Genomic DNA, 21,404 nt, shown 5'->3' with positions numbered 1-21,404 from the left:
CAGGAGGTCACCGGGAGCTCCTCCCAGGGGACCTCTGACCACATCAGCAAGGTGCACGCTCTATCCACCACCAACTAACACACATTGTGCAACAAGGAAAACCAGTTACTGGGGGAATAGTGTGCATGTGACAGCACAAGCCACAGACTGTTCAGAAATATGGATCCCTTGATTTAAAAAAATTTTTTTTTTGGGGGGGGTTAGTCCTCACCCGAGGATATTTTTCCATTGATTTTTAGAGTGGAAGGAGAGACACAGAGAGAAACATGGATGTGAGAGAGACACATGGATTGGTTGCCTCCCAACATGCCCCAGCCAGGGCTGGGGTCCAGCCTGCAACCGAGGTGCGTGCCCTTGGCCGGAATCGAGCCCAGGACCCTCCAGTCACTGGGCTGATGCTCTATCCACCGAGCCAAACTGGCTGGGGCTGGAGCCCATTTTTCAAAACTGAATTTATTGGGGTGACATTGGTTAATAAAATTATACAGGTTTCAGGTGTATGGTCCTATAACACATCACCTGTATATTGTATTGTGAGTTCACCACCCCAAGTCAAGTCTCCTTCCATCTCCATTTATCTCCCTTTCCCCTCTCCCACCTCCCTCACTCCCTTGCCCCCGTGGCAGTCACCATGCTGCTGTCTGCCTGTGAGGTTTTTATTTTTATTTATTTACTTATTGTTGCTCCATCCCTTCACCTTTTCCACCCAGGCCCCCACCCCCATCCCCATTACATTTTTTATCAGTTGGGTTTTCTCTCCCTTCTCCACCCCCGGGATGTTTTTGTAAGTTTAATCCTCTGTATGTTTTGAAAAGAGAAGTCGGGCAATGACAGATGGATGAACTTTCCTCTGTTTTCCCCCGCGGTTCATTTTTTTCTGGGTTTCACGATCTCTTGTTGAGTGGCACCTCCGGGGGCTTAAATGGTTCCTGTTACCTCTCATTTCCTATCACTCCGTCTGACGGAAAGCAGAAGTTTGGAGAATTGAGAACAACACCTCATGCATGACACCAGGTTTTGCAACGAGGTCAGGCGTGTGTGTTGTCACAGTTGCCGGGAGCATAGCCCGGGTGGGCAGCGTGGCACGGAAGGTTCTGGGGAGACCAGGCAGAAACTGTCCCGACTGGGGCGCCCACGACCTTTCCTGTCTTAAACTTGGTCTTCAGTGGGGAGATCAGAGTTGGTGGATTTTGTGCTATTACACGAAATCGGAGCCAAGTTTTATTTAATCTTTTGTCTGCACACGCGGGCTCTCCATTTCTTGTTTTTGCTTTGGGGGATAAAACACTGGAAAAGGCTGAAATTCTGAGTCAGATGTTTACCCCTGTACACGCAGAGGATCCGATCCCTGCGGGGCTATTCGGTTTTGAGGCGCCTCGTTTAGAGATGGGAGCAAGGGCAGACGCCCACGCGCATGCTGATTCCATAGGTGGCAGCCACTGTGTCCTTCTCCGGCCAAACGAGAGAATCCCACGGACGTAACAAGCGATGGAGCCGCTGAATTCACAGTGGCGGTGGCCTCGCCCCAAGAAGCCTCCAATGTCAGGGCATGGAGAGCAATAGGAATGGGGAAGGGCCCGCTCTGTCTCTCCAACTACTTCGGTTCCCGTTCAAACCTGAAGTATCTGTCTGCACTCTCGCTGCCAGAGTGCCGGGGGAAGGGATCCCTACTTCATGTTCCATTAATAACTGTATTGATGTAGGAACATCCTCCACTAGACTGCAAGTCACCTCTGCCTACGGTATTTTTATTAGTCTTCACACTGTAAGCGCCTTGAGGATATATCTTATTTGTCACTCTTTGGGTGCTCAGTATAGTGCCTGGCACAGATAGAATATTGCATAAATGTAGAATGAATGAATGAATGAATTAATGAAATGGACAATCTCAGTTTCCTTATTCTGAGGACACTTCCCTTGAGGAAAGATCAGGCTTGAAGACAGATTTCTGTTAAATAATTCCATATCAGTTGGATCCAGGAGCCCCATTTGTGTTGCTGGGCAAGTTGTATGGTCTTCCACTAACCCTTCGCTTTCACCATTCACTCTCCCCATCTGTAAAAGTATGCTCATTCCTGGCTCCTGTGCGTGTGTGTGAGTGTGTGTGTGTGTGGATAAAATACAATATTCCTTCGAAGATCGCAGTGTCTGGCCCATGGTGAGGGTTTAATAGCTTATTAGACTGGAAGTGGGCTCTGTGCTTTGGGTCAGAATGGAGATTGTTCATAGTTTTATTTTTAAACGATAGCCCGGCCCTCCAACGGTCTGAGGGACAGTGAACTGGCCCCCTGTTTAAAAAGTTTGAGGACCCCTGCTTTAAGTAAATCCTTACAGTGCCACCTAGTCTATGCGGAATTCCATGTTAAACCGTGGCTTGTCCCATAACGATAGCAACCATTTACCAGGTACAGAGCGATTCCTCCTCCGATTAGGAAGCCGCAGTAGACGTCCACGGGGTGGTTCTTGTACTGCGTGATGCGCGTCAGCCCGCAGATGATGCCGCAGATGATGAACGTGAAGACCAAGAGGGGTTTCAGGAGCTTCGAGGAGTCCGTTAACGTGGAGTTGAAGTACATCTTACACATGAGAGAAAGAGGTTAAGTCGGGGAGGAAGGTCATTTTCCTATGACATCATCATCAAATAAAAAGCTGGACTCCAAAGTCTGACCAATGCGCTCCACACCAGTGCTACTGTCCCGCTCCCCCTGCTCTTTCTACGCTCTCTCCCGGAGAGGAAGGACACGCCAGACACAACTCATCAAGAAATTAGCCTCATTGAATTACATGGACGTCTGAAAAAGATGGACGCGGTACAGTTAGCCACACGCGTGTTATTCCTCTAGGGCAGCCGCGGGCAAACTACGGCCCGTGGACCGGATCTGGCCCGTTTGAAATGAATAAAACTATTGAAAAAAAAGACCGTACCCTTTTATGTAATGATGTTTACTTTGAATTTATATTAGTTCACACAAACACTCCATCCATGCTTTTGTTCCGGCCCTCTGGTCCAGTTTAAGAACCCATTGAGGCCCTCGAGTCAAAAAGTTTGCCCACCCCTGCTCTAGGGTATTTGTCATAATCCCTGTTCATCTGTCTCCCGTAAGAGCTAACGAACTATTGTATTAATCGGCTACGATGACAGTTCAGGGCACAGCATTTATCCTATCGACACTGACTTAGAACTCACAGTTACAGGAGCAAAGCAGCTCGAATTTGTGCGTGTGTGCGTGTGTGCGTGTGTGCGTGTGTGGACGGAAGACGATGCTTTCAGTTTTAGAATTACACCCTCCACGCAGTTCACAGTCCCCTCATGAAGCCCCTATTCCACTACAGGGACGCCAGGCAGCGTGCCTAACACACCTGCGTGGAACCGTCCTTTCCTTAGCACTGTCCCTGGCAGCGCCATTTCTGCTCTGGGCGCCGTGTGCAGAAGGACCCCTGCGCTGGAGCCGACTGTTCTGTTGTTACACGGCGGCCTGGTGGACTCGGGAGGAGAAAGCTCATTCTGACTTCCTCTGGGACACAGACCGATGAGAGGGACCCCGTTACTCACCGACACGTACACAGCGGCAAAGGCGGCGAGGGTCGCGTGCTGGGAAGGGAATGATTTTCTGCCGAAGGAAGACAGTCAGATTACACCTCCTGTTTCAGACACACGCCCACGACCAGCTCATGAACATCGCGTGGCTCACACGTTCAGCTCAAACGCCACCAGGCAACAGCACTGCCTGTCATTTGTTCTATTTTCCGGGGAAACATCTGAGTGGTAGGAGAGGCACCGCTCACCACCACTGGCATTAAGGCCGCGTGGGGCACCTTCCCAGAGCAGGTGCTGGCTCTCCCCGGTCACTTCCCCAACGACTGCAATGTTGGTGGAAAGTAGAAGCGGATTGGAAGACATTGTAATTGTTTGGTGTTAGGATCATGTCAGTTTAAAGTGAAAGTTCATCAAACCTAGGATTTTAAAGCTTTTCATTTTCTTCTATGCTCCTAAATATATGGTTTCATGTACATAAAATTTTAACACAAAATTATGTTCTCATAGCCATGGGTCTAAGGGTGTGTGTGTTTACAGTCCATAAAGCATGAGAAAGAGCTCATCTTCACAAAACGTGCCTCTGTGCAGTCCCCTTTGAAATGGGTGTTATCTCAGGGGCCACGGAGCTTCTTGTTTAGTTAAATGATTGAAGAAGCAGGGAGCTGGAGGCTCACAGGGTAAGGGGAGAGACGTTGGAAAAGAAACAGAAGAAGGACAGAGATTTCTCTTCATGGAAAAACAATTCAGTTATAATCGTGTCCTTCTAGTAGTGTGGTTCCCACTGGAAAGGGTTACCGTTCAATACAGACAAGATAACGTAAGAGACTGAGGAAGGACAGGGGCCACAGGGCACAAATGTGGGCTCAGGATTGTCGCATGGACCCGAGGACCCGAAGGAGTCTCACTCCACACATCGGGCCCCGACTTCCTGTGAATGTGCTTTTCACCTGGTTTTGACCCTGAAACCAATCTCTGGGAAGTCCGTGAATGACAAATACACCTCATATCACAGTCACTTACTGCCCTCAGCCTTCTGTGACTAATTTCTCTTGAACTTCGAAAATACCTCTTGCCATTCAAGTTTCTTTTTTTACTTTATTGACTGAAAAAACGTTCATGCGTTGGTAGGTTCTTGAGTTTTTCTGTCTCCTGTTTTTTTTGAAGTGCAAGGTCGGAAGCTGTACAGATCTTCCGGGTGTAATCATGCAATCCCAGATGTTACCCCTTTTAAAACTCCACCGAAAGGCCAGTTCCCAGGGTTGTTTGATAAAACACACAACGGATGAGCAAATATCATGGACATTTAGTCTTCCACTTACGTCAGGACGGATCCCTACCGACTGTAAGCACGGAAAACTATCAATAGCCTATAATAAACCGAGCCCGACCACCTAAGCGTCATGAGCAGAGGGCGGGTCACAGAAGCCGAGTAGGCAGAACGGGAAGATAGCGGCAGTGTGACCTGACATGCGGACACAGGGAGGAAGGCGGGGAATGAGGCACCGCTGGGCTGCTAGGGTGTCGCCACGACAGAGCTCACTGAACGGAAAAGCAAAAGAACGTCAACGTCATAGCGCCCACAAACGGCCGGCCGCGGGGGTCCCCAGCTGCTAAGGAGCCTGCGAGCCCCGAGCCGGCCTACCTGCCGCTGTTGATGACCGTGAGGTCCGAGCCGGAGCAGATGTCTTCCACGATGTAGGAGTTTTCTTTGCAGGAGACGTTCAGGGAGGTGTAGTTGGGCTTGCACACCGTCAGGAAGTAGGGCGCCTGGTACCCCGTGGACAGCTGGATGATGTCCGTGATGAGGGCCGTGGAGCACAGGCCGAACACGTGAACACCTGCGCGCGAGAGGGCGGAGCTGTCACCAGGTTAGCGCCCGGCGCGGATGCCGGTCACCATGGACCTTCAGATCTGTGGTGATCGTTCTCTCTATTTCGAGGAGATGATACAGAACATCCCTAACTTCTAAACAGATGCTGAAGGTCAACAGAATGGCAATGAGTATCTTTAAAGTAGTTATTTGAGGTACTGTTGTCAGTCTGGTTAAATAAGGCCAATTCCCAATTATATTCACCATAGGACCCCTGTCACCATAGGACCCCTGTCTCCATAGGACCCCTGTCACCATAGGACCCCTGTCTCCATAGGCCCCCTGTCACCATAGGACCCCTGTCTCCATAGGCCCCCTGTCACCATAGGACCCCTGTCTCCATAGGCCCCCTGTCACCATAGGACCCCTGTCTCCATAGGCCCCCTGTCACCATAGGACCCCTGTCTCCATAGGCCCCCTGTCACCATAGGACCCCTGTCTCCATAGGCCCCCTGTCACCATAGGACCCCTGTCTCCATAGGACCCCTGTCACCATAGGACCCCTGTCTCCATAGGACCCCTGTCACCATAGGACCCCTGTCTCCATAGGACGCCTGTCACTATAGGACCCCTGTCTCCATAGGACTCCTGTCCCCATAGGCCCCCTGTCTCCATAGGACCCCTGTCTCCATAGGACCTCTGTCACTCTGTCACCATAGAACCCCTGTCACCATAGAACCCCTGTCACCATAGGACCCCTGTCACCATAGGACCCCTGTCTCCATAGGACCCCTGGCACCATAGGACCCCTGTCACCATCGGACTCCTGTCTCCATAGGACCCCTGTCTCCATAGGACCCCTGTCTCCATAGGACCCCTGGAACACATTAAGGTGACGGGTTGGGTTAAATATCGGGAATGAAGGAAAATTAAAAACAATTTGAAGTTGCTTACCATGCTTGAGCTGCCAGGGCTCTGTCTCTCCCTTCCCCTCAGACCCCCCGCAGCCCCTAACTCTAGCCACAGCCGCCAAACCTCCAGAACCGGCCCTGACTCCCTGAGGGCTGCAGGTGCACTGGGATGGGCACCCAGGCGGAGGGCACTGGGATGCTCACCCAGGCAGAGGGCACTGGGATGCTCACCCAGACGGAGGGCACTGGGATGCTCACCCAGGCGGAGGGCACTGGGATGCTCACCCAGGCAGTTCCTGACGCTGCCAGGGGCCTAGCCTTGTCTCCCCGTCTCCCTGGGCCTTGCTTAGTGGGCAGGGTCCCGGCCATGACCCGGACCAGACTCCCCCTCGGTGCGGAGACAGCTGTGTTTAATGACCCACGAGGTGCTGATGAGCCCCGTTTCTCTGAGATGACAGGTTGCAGGTACACTACCTTTCCACTGACTTACTGGGAATGAATGTACTGCATCTCTGTTGGCGTGAGGAGCTGTGGCTTCGCTTCTCAACCCACTTACAAATAAAAAAAGACCTGTGACTCAAAGAGCATGAAGATGTTTCCATGCCAACCAGAAGAGACGGAGGTTTAGATGCTGGATTGAGTCCGAAGCCGGCTCGCCAGGCCTGTGGGTTTTCTGGGGTCCCATAGAACAGAGGGGGAGACTCAGGGTAACCAAGGAGGAACAGCCACGGTGCGGGGCTGAGGGTGACATCTTACGTGCAGTAATTTCTGGACAAAGACACTGCAGGACAATCGACGTGGAATCACTGATGTGACCAAAGTCATTGGTGAGGAGCCATTCATTCCTACTGGCCTGCTGACACGTACTCTCACTTTAAAAATGAACACAGCCCAGCCAGCGTGGCTCAGTGGGTGAGCATCCATCTATGAACCAGGAGGTCACGGTTTGATTCCCCGTCAGGGCACAGGCCCGGGTTGCAGGCTTGATCCCTAGTGTGGGGCATGCAGGAGGCAGCTGAGCAATGATTCTCTCTCATCATTGATGGTTCTCTCTCTCTCCCTCTCCCTTCCTCCCTGAAATCAATAAAAGTATATTTTAAAAAATGAACACAGATCCAATGGAACCATTTCAAAGTAAATGCATGCTTCCGCCAGTGCTCAGACAAAAACATGCTGAAATGCGCACGTTAAATTACAGCCATAAAGACCTAATATCTGTAATTAAACAGAACATTTCTGTTTGAAACAACCACTTCCTTTCTTTGCGGCTCCCACACCCACCGACAAATCGGACGGCCCTTCTGAGGAAGGAGTTGAAGTTGCAGCCCCCGGCGTTGATGTTGGGCTCCAGGCCCACGCCGTTCCTCCTCTTGGACAGGCAGCAGTAGAGAATGCCTTCCCCCACCATGATCTGCAAAGACAAGAGGGTCCCGCGTGGACTCGGGTGAGTGATAAGTCACCGCTTAACACACGGTCAACGCCACAAGGCAGAGAAGCATTGTTCTAGCAGAGATGTGACCGGTCCTCCCTTGCAGCCCGGCCCCCGGAAGGGCATCGGTTGGACCTTCTGAGCTCCTGCCGCTGGTCAAGGGCGTGATGGCATCTGGAGTTTCCATGTGGCAGCACCAGATCTGGCCCTTTGCTCACCAGCACCCAGTGGCTCCTAACCCACTAACCCGCCGGGGACGGATCTGCCCTCATTCTGGAAATCTCGGCACTTCATTCCCAAACCCAGGAAAAGAGGATGCCCGAGGAGCATGGGATGGTACCGGGGTGTGGTCAGGAGCACTCACCAGCAGACTGTGGCAGTGAAGCAGCGGGGATTGCGCAGAAGGGTCTACCCACAGAGAGCATGCGCGAGGGGAGGAGGGTGCTGCCAACGCAGTGTCCAGTGGGAGTTTCTGCGACATGAATGTGCCCTCCCCCTGCCCACTGCGGGAGCCGCTACCCACCTGTGCCCACTGAGCACTTGAAATTCAGCTGCCGCAGTTGAGGAGCCCAGTTTTTATTTCATTTCATTGTATTTAATTATTTAAAATGGAAGGCCATCTGGATTTAAAGGGACATAGCCACAGGTGGCCAGGGCTGTCTTATCGGAGGATGCAGGCTCCAGGAGGCTCTAGGGAAGCTAATGTCAGGGGAAGCCTCCAGGACAATTGAAATGGAATTGTGGCTGATGTGGCTGAAGTCGCTTCTGAGACGTTCTCCATTCCTACTGGGCAGAGCGTCCTGGGTATAAGCCAGTTAGAAACAGTGGACAGACAAGCACACTGCCCAGCAGAAAGGCTGTCTGACAGGGGCCTGCACTCGCCGTAGGATTCTACGACACTGGATGTCAGTGAGGGGCGTGACTATAGTTAGACCCCCATTGAACGATGTCGCCTTGTATGTGGCTCCTCAGCACCCGCCCTGCCCTCTAGCAGAGCCCGGTTAAAGTTCACGTCCGTCATGCCCTTGATGATCTCTCCCTAACCCCGACCCTCTGAGAGAGACCTGTTTCTCTTTACCTTTTACCCTCACTGTCCGGCTCAGTACCTGGCACTGTGGGGCCTGCACCTGTCACCTCACTGTGGGATTCTCGTCGGCTAATGACCCTGGGCGTCTGGGCTGTTGGTCACTCTGTATAAGGGAAGCAAGATCTGAAATCATGTGTTTTATTTATGCAAAAAACCATAAAATATTTGGGGTTACTGTGCCTAAGAGATTATTGTGAAATTAGAATTGACTTGTGTAAACATGCAGAACTGAGAAAAGCAGGGATATGTGAGATCCTGGCAGTCCCTTCAGTATAAGTGGTCGTGTCACTTTAAGGATTACAACTATGATTAGGGCTGAAATAGATTTTTTCAGGGAAACATCCCAGTTCAAGTTCTGAGCATAATATTTTATGAACTGTTTAAAATGACAGGCTTTTAAAAACTCGTGATAGGAGCCCCCTGGCCTTCTGCTCTATTTAATTCTATAGGTACTATGGAATCTGCATTTGTATAAAAATCAATTTTCTTAATGAAACTCTATCAATAACCACGTGTGTGTGAAAATCATGCGGCATACATGGTAGGCTTTTAAGATCAATCATAGAGAAATAATCAAAAGGATTTTTTTCCAAATCATTGGACATTGAGTTAATTATACATCTTGAAAAATATCATCCTACATTATCTCTTTAAGGTAGGTATGGCGACACAAAAGGGTCTGTATTCTTCCTGGCGCACCACGCGCGTGGAATAGCATAATGGTTGTCTCAAATTGATCATCGCAAGAAAATTACCCACTCATTTCCGAAATGCATTGTCATAGGGCTCAAAGAGATGGAGTTCGTTTTCACTTCTTCAATAACAATTCTGTGGATAATTTTGTTTCCTTCTTTTTAATTACATCTGTAATGATGATGCACTTCTTATTAGTGAATGCAAGGTTACATAAGAATTTGTTGGTACAGCGCCATTCGGAAATGGTGTCTCACCATGCAACACAACAGCCATGATCTCCAACGACCGTGAGGTTTCCGGCGTTTTCTATTAGAGCTGCTTAATATGCTGAAACACATATGTCAACACTGTGCTCTCCGGCTATCTGGCTTGATTATAGAGAGAGTGGTGTGTTGTTGTTTTTAACCTTTAAAACATTATTTTATTTTATTTTTTTAGAGAGAGTGGAAGGGAGGGGGAGAGACAGACAGAGAATAACATCGATGTGAGAGAGACACATCCAGCAAACACCCTAACCAGGGATTGAGCCCGCAACCAAGGCCTGTGCCGTTGACTGGAATCAATCCCGGGACCCTTCAGTCCACAGGCTGACGCTCTATCCACTGAGCCAAACCGGCTAGGGCTTTTGTCCGCATTGTGATATCACCCAACTGTCCCACTCTCCAAGGAGAACATCAGTGTTTTCCTCACACTTCCATTCAACCTTGGTCTCTATGCCATTGCGTGGATTTTCAAAATGACCGAATTTGGTTAAAGATGGGATTCTCCTCGGGGAGGGGAGGTGCTTGCTGATGTATTTCCAGAAGCGCCCGCCTGTTTCCATGTCCATTTCTCAGGGCTCAAGGAAGAAAACTTTGACCCAGAACCCCCAGGAAGCCTCTTTCCATGGCATGTTAAGAACTTATTATGGGAAATGAGGGAGTCAGAGAAGCAGAAACACAGAGATGAGGCCAAGGTCCCCGTCCCCAGCACACGTGTCAGCAAAGGGATGGATGTGAGAGTCATGGTGCTGGGGGGGGGGGGGGGGGGGCAGGGGTGTGATACAACTAGACTTGCTTTCCTAGCTGCTCAATAAAATATACCCGGGCAGAAAGACAGGGGTATAGAAAAGCAAATTACTCAGCTGGTTGATATCAACACAGCCTTTTGAGCAGACTCGTGGCCATGTGTACAGTATTTTGTTTCTAACAAACGAATCGATAAATTTGTCCATTGCCCCCAACGAGGAGAGATGCTTCCTAGTGTAATAGCGTGAACGCACGTGTTCATGTTGCTCTTATGAAAGGAGTGGGCGGTATGGATTTTTCACATGCCCTTAAGGAAGCGACAGGAAAACAATGCTCTTCTGAGCAACATCGCACTTTAAACGTGTTCCCTTCGTCCGATCTCAGCTACGTGCAAATGCATCATTAACAGCTCCCAGCGCGCCGGAGTCACTGCGCTCAAGCAACTCATTGATTTTCAAAGCGTTCTGAGGTCGTCGAAGCGTGATGAAGTTCTTTGGAAAATTAGGTTCTAATTTTATCTGTGGAGAGTGTTTGGTGTGATTTATGTGCAGTGCGCATAGCGTGTTATGATTATTAATGTAGGGGGATTTTTAGAAAACAAACTCACAGCCAAAGCAAGCACGGACTTCAGAAGGCCGATGCCGAGACTCGCCCCAAACTGCTGACGCGCTGATCCGGCGCCGGCCAGCTGGTTAGGAAAGGGGTACACACCCCGTTCCCAGGCAGCGTTTTATTCAGCAGCCCCTCCCCCGATGTTCGTGACCCCGAGGAACGCAAAGGCAGAGTTCCTCCTGTCCGAAATAAATATGATTCACCTTGAAACACGTTTGCTGTCCTGTAGGTAGGATTCGGGGGGCAGAGGGGATGGGGAGAAGGGTTGGCCAGGCTTATTTATGAATGAGTTTATCAAAAAGCATGCTATCGCCCTGGCTGGGTGGCTCAGTTGGTTGGAGTGTCGTTCCAAAAGGTTGCAGGTTCGATCCCTGGTCGGGGTGCGTACAGGAGATTGATGTTTCTTTCTCACATCAATGCCTCTCTCTCTCTCTCTCTCTCTCTCTCTTGCCCCCCCTTCCTCTCTCTCTCAAATTAATAAACATATACTCGGGTGAGGATTAAAAAAAAGAGTGTTATTCACAATGTGTCTGTTGACAACCTAAAAGGACTATGTTTTTAATTCAGTTCCAGCAGGGAGGGCATTTCTTTATGCTACATATTTTTAAAGGCACGTCCTGTTCTGCATCTGAAGTATTTTCTGTGTGTGTGCACGCGTGTGGGTGTGTCACGTGAGTTGTGTCCTCTTTATAGTTGGCGACCCACAGCGCTCGGCATCAGTGAAAATGCCAATTAAGAAAGGAAATGCTGAGAGATACCAACATGCACCTTTGAGAGGAGAGTCTCATCTGTTGGCCAGATAGTCACCGGTTTTCCCTGCGGCTGCCGCACTTCAGATGCCCCGCACGCACGAGGATCATGCATTAAGGAGGGTGTGGACCAGCCACTCAAGAGTTATGCGGTTACAAACCTCCCCCCCCCCAAAATGATTTATAAACTGTTAGCGAACCTTCATGTTTGCCACCACGTCTCCTTGAGTTATTCATGCCAGTGATTTTAAACGGTGATGTACCCACGTGATGTCTCACGGCCTCTCAGAGCCACGGTCTTCCCGGGCCCGGAGCTAGACGTCCCTTTCACTGGCTTTGAACCCCTTGGCTGCCCCGTGGGGCCGCCTCAGTTTTCTGGGGCTCAGGGCCCAGTGGGGGGCAGTGCTCACCGTGATGGCGGGCCCCGCGAAAGCCAGGCTCAGCAGCATGAGGAGCGGGACGGCCTCCTGCGTGGGCTCGATGTAGGGCATGCTGAGGCTGCGGTCATAGCAGCTGAACCCCGAGTGCACGGGCTTGAAGACATCCGTGAGCTCCAGGAAGTACAGGCTGACCACCGACGAGGCCAGGATGGGCAGCTGGGGAAGAAGGACAGGGGTCGCTTTATGCTCACCCGCGGGTCACACACCGAGCCCGACGCCTTGAAGTAGGAAACGGGTGTGTCCCCCCACCAGCCCTGTCACCGCTCTTGCCAGCTTCGGAGTTCACGGCATTCAGGAGCACTATTGCCTCTGCGTTCAGAGCCGCCTCCGGGTCACCCACCGGGGTCAGCCGGTTGCCAGGAGCCCATGAGGTCACTCACCTGTGCTCCTGGGTCACCTCCTAACTGGATTCCACTTTCACACCTACCCACCCCACCCGACCCAGCCATTTCCTACCCATCACCCCAAGGGGCTTCTGAAAAGATCAGAGGACAGTCACTTCCTATCTTAACCCCTCCAGTGGTTCTCATTCTGGTCCAGATGTCACCCCGGGGGAGGCGAGTTTCTGCAGGACCGGCTCTGGCTTGCCTCTCACATCTTCTGGTCCATGTTTATACCACTGCCCAGCCCCGACCCACAACAGTCCAATTGGTCTTTGCTATTTTTTTTAAAAAAAAATTTGAGATCTATTTGGCATGCAACATTAGCTTCAGGTGTACAACATAATGATTTGGTATTTGTATATATTACAAAAGGATCACCACCACCCTTAGCCAACATCCATCACAACACAAAGTTACAAATCATTTTGTCCTTGTAATGAGAACTTTCCAGATCTAGTCTCTTAAATCTATAATACAGTCTGATTAGTTATAGTCTTCATGCTGTTCATTATCTCCTCGGGACTGATTTATCTTAGAGCTGGACATTTGTAACTCAGGACCCCCTTCTCCCATTTTGCTTACCCCACCCCTCTCCACTGGCAACCACTCATCTGTTCTCTGTATCTGTGCGTTTGGTTTGTTGTTGTTTGAGAGTCCACATATAAGCAATACTGATTCCACGCACAGTATTTGTCTTTCTCAGTCTGCCTGAGCATGATGCCCTCTCGGTCCATAATGTTGCAAATAGCAGGATTTCCTTCTTTTTCATGGGTTAACAATATATTGTATGTATGTACCACATTTTCTTTGTTAACTTATCAGTGGACACTGGGGTTGTTTCCATGTGTTGGCTATTGTAAATGATGCTGCAATGAAGATGGTGGGGTATATATCTTTTCCGGTTAGCATTTTAGTTGCCATTGGATATATACCTAGAAGTGGGATCATATGGTAATTCTATTTTTAATTTTTTGAGAACCTTCCATACGTTTTCCACAGTGGCCGCACCAATTTACAGTCCCACTAATCGCACACAAGGGTTCGCTGTTCTCCATATCCTCACCAACACTTCTCTCCTCCCTTTTCGATCATAGTAACTCTTACGGTGTGAGGTGGTAGCTCACTGTGGTTTTGGTTACATTTCCCTGCTGATTAGTGATGTTGAGCACCTTCCTATGTATGTGTTGGGTATTTGTATGTCTTCTTTGGAAAAAAATGTCTACTTAGATCCTCCAGCCATTTTCTAATCGGATTTTTTGGAAGGAATTGAGTTATATGAGCTCATTTATCTTTCGGATATGAACCCGTTACCAGCTTTGCGAACATGGCCTCCCAGTGGGCAGGTAGCCTTTCATGCCTGCTGATGGCTCCTGTGCCGTGCAGAGCTTTTCATGTGATGGGGTCCCACTGGCCTTTACCCTTTTCCTGTGACACTCGATCCCCTTCTACCCGGGCCCTTGGTATTGGCTGTTCCTTCTCTCCTTGGTCCTTCCGGTTCTTTGTCTGGCTGGCTCCCTCTCGCCATGCAGCGGTAACTTCCTAAGGCAGCCTGGGCCCACCCTGCCCTCTCCGCCCTTTCCCTCTTGCTCGCTTTTCTTCCGGGCCCTGACCATGGACTGAAATGACCTTGTCCATGTAACACTTCACATACTTATTTTTCACTGCTCTCCCTATCTCAGCCCCTATCACTTCCTATCTCACCCCCTCCAGAGGTTCCCATTCGGGTCCATGCCACCCGGGGGATGCGAGTTTCTGCAGGACCCTGGAAACCCATGCTCCACGGAGCGCGCGTCGGCCAGTATTTATTGCTGAGTCCCCAGGGCACAGTTCCTCCCGGCACATGGCCGGCATGCAGTGCATCATTAATAACTTAATGAAGCCACACACACTTGTTGACAAGTGACTGAGTAAATGAGTAAATCTTGATTTATAACAAGAACTAGGCCAGAGTCACCAGATTGAGCCAATGCAAACCCAGGTCCCTGAGCGAGATCGGGCTTTAAGATGAGCAGGGAATGACTTTTACTGTCTGTGCAGTAAACATCATTTATTGTCTATCAGGAATGTTAATGTCACTGGATGTTCTGCAGCTTATGTGGTAAACCTAAACTAGACGAGTTATTTTCTAGACTGTGTGCTATGGATTCAATTATTCATTCAACCAACCTACCTACGCTCAGTGCTCCTTGGTGCCAATTATCATGTGGCAAACCAGACAGGGGCGTGGCCATCAGGGTCACCACCTCGGGGAGAGACCGCTCCGAGCCAAAGAGAAAATACCCTGTAGACGCTGTCCGGTGCTGGGCCTTTTGGCGCCTGAAAATGCAGCCGTGTTGCTGCCCAAAATCTGTTTAGTTTAGCTCTAGCCGGTGTGGCTCAGTGGATAGAGCACCAGCCTGCAGACCAAAGGGTCCCGAATTCTATTCTGGTCAAGGGCACGTACCTCAGTCGTAGGCTCCTTCCTGAATCGGACCCTGGTCAGGGCTCGTGCAGGAGGCAACCAATCGATGTGTTTCTCTCACATGGATGTTTCGCTCTTTTCCTCTCTCTTCCACTCTTTCTAAAAATCAATGGAAAAATATCCTCGGGTGAGGATTAACAAAAAAACACACCACAAAACAAAAACAAAAAAACTCTTTAGTTTAAGGCCTAGTTACTTGATATCCTCGGGTGAGGATTAACAAAAAAACACAAAACAAAAAGAAACTAGTTTAAGGCCTAGTTACTTGCGGACAATATAATATCTATTTAATGAAACAGAGCAGGTTTTTAAATAAAGACATTATTGACCACCATGATTTCTGGTTTGTGGTTTAAAAATAACTACGTTGACGAGACAGCATGATGCCTTCTATTCCCAAGAGGTCCTCGTGTGATGAGGTGACCGTTGGGCTCTGGTCCCGTGGTGGCGCCTGGGAGGCTGTAATAGTGGCGTCTCCACTCACCACCACCGGGTGAGCCAGGGAAGGTTTCCTTCATCTCAGTTTTCTGACCTGTGGCCCAGGGACAGGCTAGCTCCCAGCATCGCAGGCAGCCGAAAGGGGTGAAATGGTACAAGTCAGACCCACAACAGTGGGGAGGATGACTAGTGTATACCCGTGAGTCTCATTATTGTCGTTGCTATTAAACGATCAATAAGATCCTCATCTCCTTTCTCATAATGCCTGCCCTGGGGCGGTTCCCTTGGAGAGGATGTCCTCACTCTTGATTTCCCAGCGCTCCCTTTAAGGCAGTAGCCAGCAGACTGCGGCCCCTTGAGTGCGGCTCTTCCACAAAACACCACGTGCGGGCGCGCACGTACAGTGCGATTGAAACTTCGTGGGCACATTCAAGGGGCCAAAGAGCCGCATGTGACTCGCCAGCCGCAGTTTGCCGACCACTGCCTTTAAGGGAATTATTAGGCGCTGGTCTTTACCAGCCATAGCTGGGACAGATCAGGTGCAGGCTTTGCTCCGCTTCCCAACTAAAAACCTCCTGAAGGCTCGGGCCTAGTCGTATCATTTCTGTATTCCCACTGTCACTACACATCAGCGAGACCTCAAACACACGCATATATACATACAAGGAGTCAACATCCGGGCGACGTGATTTCCGCCAGACATGCCTCCGCTTGAAACTGTCGGTTTCCCAGACATGCCGTTCTCCCACCCATGCGTTAATCTTTCTATTTGTTTTCAAACTAGGAATCACATTTTTCTTCCTTTTTGATGTCTGTTTCTCTGCTTGTTTAAAGAAGTCTCTTTTACTTTGTCTATTCTATCAATTTGTTTCTCGGAGTGATTCGAACAAAATATTTACACCATTCGGGGAAAAGCAATTTGATCCATTGCTGTTCTGCACCGTGTCTTACACTGGACAGTGCAATGCGTTAAATGACAATGTTTACTTCTGACACATCTATCTTCAAAGACATGTTTCATCTTTGAAATGCTCACCAGCGGAACTTTCGAAATTTCACAGATGGTATGTGCAAAATTTGGCACAGGCATGCACGTCATACAATCACATGGTGTCTTCCGATTGGACTGACAGTGAGATTTAAAAAGATATTTAAAGAGGTTTATGTAATCATGCATTGGGAATTTTATTCTCCAGTTGTGTTGTAGTCAAGAGTAAAAGGATGAGCCACACCGTTTTTATGCACTCATACAGAGGAGGAAAATTACCTGGAGATTGGAAAGCAGTTTCAGAAAGAAAAGACTGACTCTTATAATTACCATCTGCTAAGGACTTGTGAGTAATAATAATAGAGCAGTTTGTACAGAGAACATTAGAACAGTCTTAGAGAACAGGGCAAATAAAAGAAATGTGTTCCAAAAGATTACATTTGCTAGGGAATACTGATTTTTTACACCAATTTTATTATTATTATTTTATAATTTAGGGTGAAGGTATGGTGCCTTTTATTTTATTATGATTTCTTTAATCCTTACCTGAGGATATGTTTTTACTGATTTGAGAGAGAGAGAGAGAGAGAGAGAGAGAGAGAGAGAGAGAGACATAGGGTGTTCCCCTCAAAAATGTATACGCACTTTAACAACTGATAACTCACTTAATTTTCACTCCATTTCAGGTTTAACTGACTGAAATATTGGGCGAAGCCAGTCTAAGCCTGAACAAAGAAAACTTATCCTAAAGTGCGAGCTGACTTTTTCTTTCTATGGGGGTCCGTAAAAGATAAAGTTCACGGTGCAAAACCGTCAACACTTGAGGAATGGAGGGCGCACAGATACCCAACAAAATGATTCTTGATGTTTGAGGTCCCATTGCTCCTGTTATCTGCGGAGCCTGGGCCAGAACCGTCATCCTCTGAAAACAGGTGTTCACACACACACACACAAAAGTTCATTTCTGCAGATGCTTTTACACTTTGAAAACGAGCTGTATGTTAATAAACACCGACTTTATAACCCTGCAAAGTGGGGATACATTTTGGGGGTCACCCTGTATTTCCTGGTTCCCACACCAAACGACACCCTGATTTATCTTTTCTTCGAAATGCATTGGTTTCCACTCCCTGCACTTTCACTTCCTTGGTGATTTATGCCTAGCGGTTTAATGCCAGTCCTAGGAGCATGTGCAGCAAGGAGGGAGGCAATGAGCCTCCGTATGCTAATTAGCAGAAATGAGTGTCTAATTACTGGCAGGAGAAACACCCCGACACTAATTGGGTCCCAATGGGCATTTCTGCCCGTGGCCCCATGTTCCAGAACTCACGTCACCGTGCGGAAACCGCTCCATTCTGCAGGTACGGGAAGGCCATTGCTCAGCTAACTTATTCTAGAAGAAGCCATAGAAGGCTGGGGGGCGCATCGCTAGAAACCTCAGTTCCAATCCCTTCCTCTCTGTGGCCAGCATGGGCGAGGAGCGCCACTCGGATTTCCGGCAAGTCCCGGGGCCTCCCCGAGTCTCGGGTAGCAGAGGCAATAGCTACTCCTGGGCTGTATTTGAGGGTCAAGTGAGATAATGTATGTGAGCACATCACACTAAACTGCAATGGGAAACTCAGAGTTATTTTACTACCAATGATGTGAATCATATTCTAACCCTCCCAACGTCGCCTCTTCCCTCTCCTGTCCGTCAGGGACCCCATGTCAAGGGAAGTGATTGTGAAATTCTAGGTGGGCCAATCTTCCGATGTTAGCTAGACCCATGCTTTCCAAACAGCCCAGCCCCTGGGAAAAGCAGGAGATCACCCAGATCCGCTCTGACGTGCTGTTGAACGCCATGTGGCGTCACAAAGCGCGTGCTGGGCGTCTAGGTCCAGCTTCACACGGCGTGCCCAATTCGTTCACATGTTGCATTGGCATGACCTGTGTTCTGAGCGTGGTAATCCCGGGGAGCTTTCTAATAGAAGGGATTCTAGAAATACTAGATTGGGCACAGCCCCGATCCCTATCAGCCGTGTGTCCCCAGGGAACTCGTTAACCTTTTCAAGCCCTGACCCGCTCGTTCATGGTGAAAAAAATAATCAAACGAGAGGTCCCCGGGCACCTGATTTTAGAAGACTTCACTCGGGAGTGGGACATGGCCTCATTTTTTTCTTTTTTAAAGAGAGGCTGCTTGGCCATAGCCTGGGCTGTAGACATGTACTGAGCGGAGACATGTTGTGATATCGGTAACACATTCCCAGCGTAAACAGGAACAATTGTGCCTCAGATATTTTTTGGTTGTTGTTTTGTTTTAAAAAATATTTTTTTATTGATTTCAGAGAGAAAGGGAGAGGGAGGGATAGAAACATCAATGATGAGAGAGAATCATGGATCGGCTGCCTCCAGCACACCTCCCTCTCTCCCCTTGCCCCAGCCCCGGAGATCCAGCCGGAAACCCAGGCATGTGCCCTGACCTGAAATCGAGCTGTGGCCTCCTGGGTCATAGGTCAGCGCTCAACCACTGAGCCACACCAGCTGGGCTTCTTTTTTTTATTTTTTAGTTTTATTACGATAGTCGTCATCATCATTAACCTCAGTCTGAGGTTGGTAGAAGCCAACACTTGTTTTTCCCTGTTTGAGGAAAGCAGGACGGAGACCATCTGAGTGACGTGGCCATGGAGAACGGTGGTACATGGCGGTGCCTAGGAATGGTGCCCCACCCCCCGATGGCAGGGCTGAGGTTCAGTATCTGTCTCAGTAGTTGCGGAAATGCCGTCGTGCAGTCTCCCTAAAACTCGGGCATCTGTTCCCTGGTTCCCCTTCTTTTCCATCAGAGACCTGGGTGCCCTGTGCCTCCAGGAGAGGAGAGCGGGGCCGCTCAGCCTCGCCAGCGTCTGGGGTAGCTGGAGCAGACCCTCCCCCGTCCTCTAGAAAAGGGGGGTCTCCCGCTGCTATTCTGGTGGGTGCAAAGCAGACATTGAGGTTCTGTGCTTCCTGTGCTGCTGACGTTTATGTCAAAGGAATAAGCCAGCCACACCCCCAGCAGCCTGAGCAGAGTGGATGCGCAGGAAGGAAGCACATTTAGGCACATGCACAGCCCTCCCAGGAGCATGGGGAGAGGCGGGAGGGGCCTCCCTGGTTCCAGGTGTGCAGCCAGCAGCGGCGCATCCTGAGGGGTACTCCGCCCGTGGAGGGTGCGTGGGAACCTGCAGGGCAGCAGACTGCTCCCCCTGTTGCTCTGTTCTCCCCATAAGACCCCGATGTGCTTGGTGCGAGAGTTCCTGCCCCACCATGTCCATGACCTTCCCTGAACAGAGCAGACGGAATCGCCAGACTTACTCATATGAGTCGTTCCAGGGACCCGCAATGCCCTACCCTCCAGGCCCTTAGAGAGGGGTGGGCCTCTCTCCCTGCTCTCTAGAGGGTCTCTGGCCGTCCGTCCTGCATTTACGTTTCAGGGAGACCATCCGGGAGCCAGGATTGTGGCTGTTCTCCGCACCCCAAGACAGCGTCATGGATGCTCATTCAAACGCCACGAATGGGCTTCCAGGAACTGCTGCCCTGAGGGAGTTCTCGGAGGGCAGCCACCGGGGCAGGGCGAATGGTGATGTGGGCACCCACCCGGGAGCGGAGCGGCTTCAGGGCCATGTTCCTGCCTCGAGACGCCTCGTGAGGCGTGTTCACTGTTAACCTTCTAGACGCAGGGACCTGCCCGCCCGTCCAAGGTGCCTCCGAAGCACACGCCTGGGTCCAGCAAAGGCGCAGCCCTCGTCCCCCGCTGTGCGCCCCTCGCGGGGGAGTGTTTTCCTTGAAGCCCCGCGGCTCGGTGGCTCTCATCCACGCGCAGCACCCCGGCCGACCTCCCTGTGCTCTGTCCGGGGTGGCCCCCCGCAATCAACCCGCCTCTCCCGGGCACAGGGAGTCCATCCCGATGTCAATGAAAGCGCCTTCCTACAAACAGCGGGTCAGCCACGTGACCAACGGCTGGGCAGGGTTTAACTCAGAAGCAGGTGCCCATCTCTCTACTCTCTTACCCTTTTATAAAAACGTTTTTATCCATTTCAGAGCGAGGAAAGGAGAGAGAAACATCCATGTTGAGAGAGAACCATGGATCGGCTGCCTCCTGCACACCCCCCACTGGGAATCGAGCCTGCAACCCGGGCCTGTGCCCTGACCGGGAATTGAACTGTGGCCTCTTGGCTCACAGGTCGACGCCCAACCACTGAGCCACACAGGCGGGGCCCTTTACTCTGTTCATCAGGGCGTCTGCTGCCCACATGGCTCTTTAGGAAATTCTTTATTATCTTTTGGTAAAATCGCCTAGAACACGGCCTCAAAACCCCTCCTGGAAAGAGGAAGGCAGCAGGGAGTGGGCCCATTGGTTACTAAGTCAACAGAACAGTTTCTTTTCCCCCAGGGGTGGAGGGTGAGGGAGGCAGCCATCATCTCTCTGACACTTTCTGCAAACCACCTTCCTCTTTCTTCCAAGGGACTCCCCTGAAAACCATTGTGACTCGGGAGACAACACTTGCAAACAGACTGTTTTCCAGGAAGTGCCTGACCAGCCCCTCCCCCAGTGTCAGGCAGGGGCCACCCCACCAGATAAGCCTCCCGAGCCACAAGCACAGGCTCTGCCATCTGTCCTTGCAAGTGCCGAGCCTCCATATTTGGCCGAGCGACGGCCGAGGAGGGGCATGGACCATTCAGCAACAGCCTTCCCGTCCGCCATGCAGTGCAGGCTCCGGTCGCACAGCTCGGCGCCATGCCCCTGGCCACCTGCATTCCCTCCCCCAGCACCACATTTCTCCCGGCCTGCGATTTCATCAGCCTCTGGCTTAGCAAGGCCCCCGGGTGCAGGAAAGGCTCGCAC

At 50.4% G+C, this 21,404-nt stretch overlaps 1 protein-coding gene across 1 annotated transcript in view; it reads right to left on the bottom strand.

Moving 5' to 3' along the window:
- Positions 1 to 21,404, bottom strand: part of PLPPR4 (phospholipid phosphatase related 4) — a 30,681-nt gene that overhangs the window by 3,097 nt on the left and 6,180 nt on the right. The window contains exons 3-7 of the mRNA XM_006763106.1: positions 12,250 to 12,435; positions 7,541 to 7,670; positions 5,181 to 5,376; positions 3,554 to 3,611; positions 2,403 to 2,576 (exon numbers count right to left, since the gene is read on the bottom strand). Of these exons, the coding sequence (XP_006763169.1) occupies positions 2,403 to 2,576; positions 3,554 to 3,611; positions 5,181 to 5,376; positions 7,541 to 7,670; positions 12,250 to 12,435 (744 nt within the window). The remainder of the gene's footprint in view (positions 1 to 2,402; positions 2,577 to 3,553; positions 3,612 to 5,180; positions 5,377 to 7,540; positions 7,671 to 12,249; positions 12,436 to 21,404) is intronic.

This window comes from Myotis davidii, unplaced genomic scaffold (assembly GCF_000327345.1).
Source record: "Myotis davidii unplaced genomic scaffold, ASM32734v1 scaffold217, whole genome shotgun sequence".
NCBI classification, from domain to species: domain Eukaryota; kingdom Metazoa; phylum Chordata; class Mammalia; order Chiroptera; family Vespertilionidae; genus Myotis; species Myotis davidii.
Note: the sequence above shows the minus strand (reverse complement) of the source record. Positions and strands in the feature narration are given on the sequence as shown.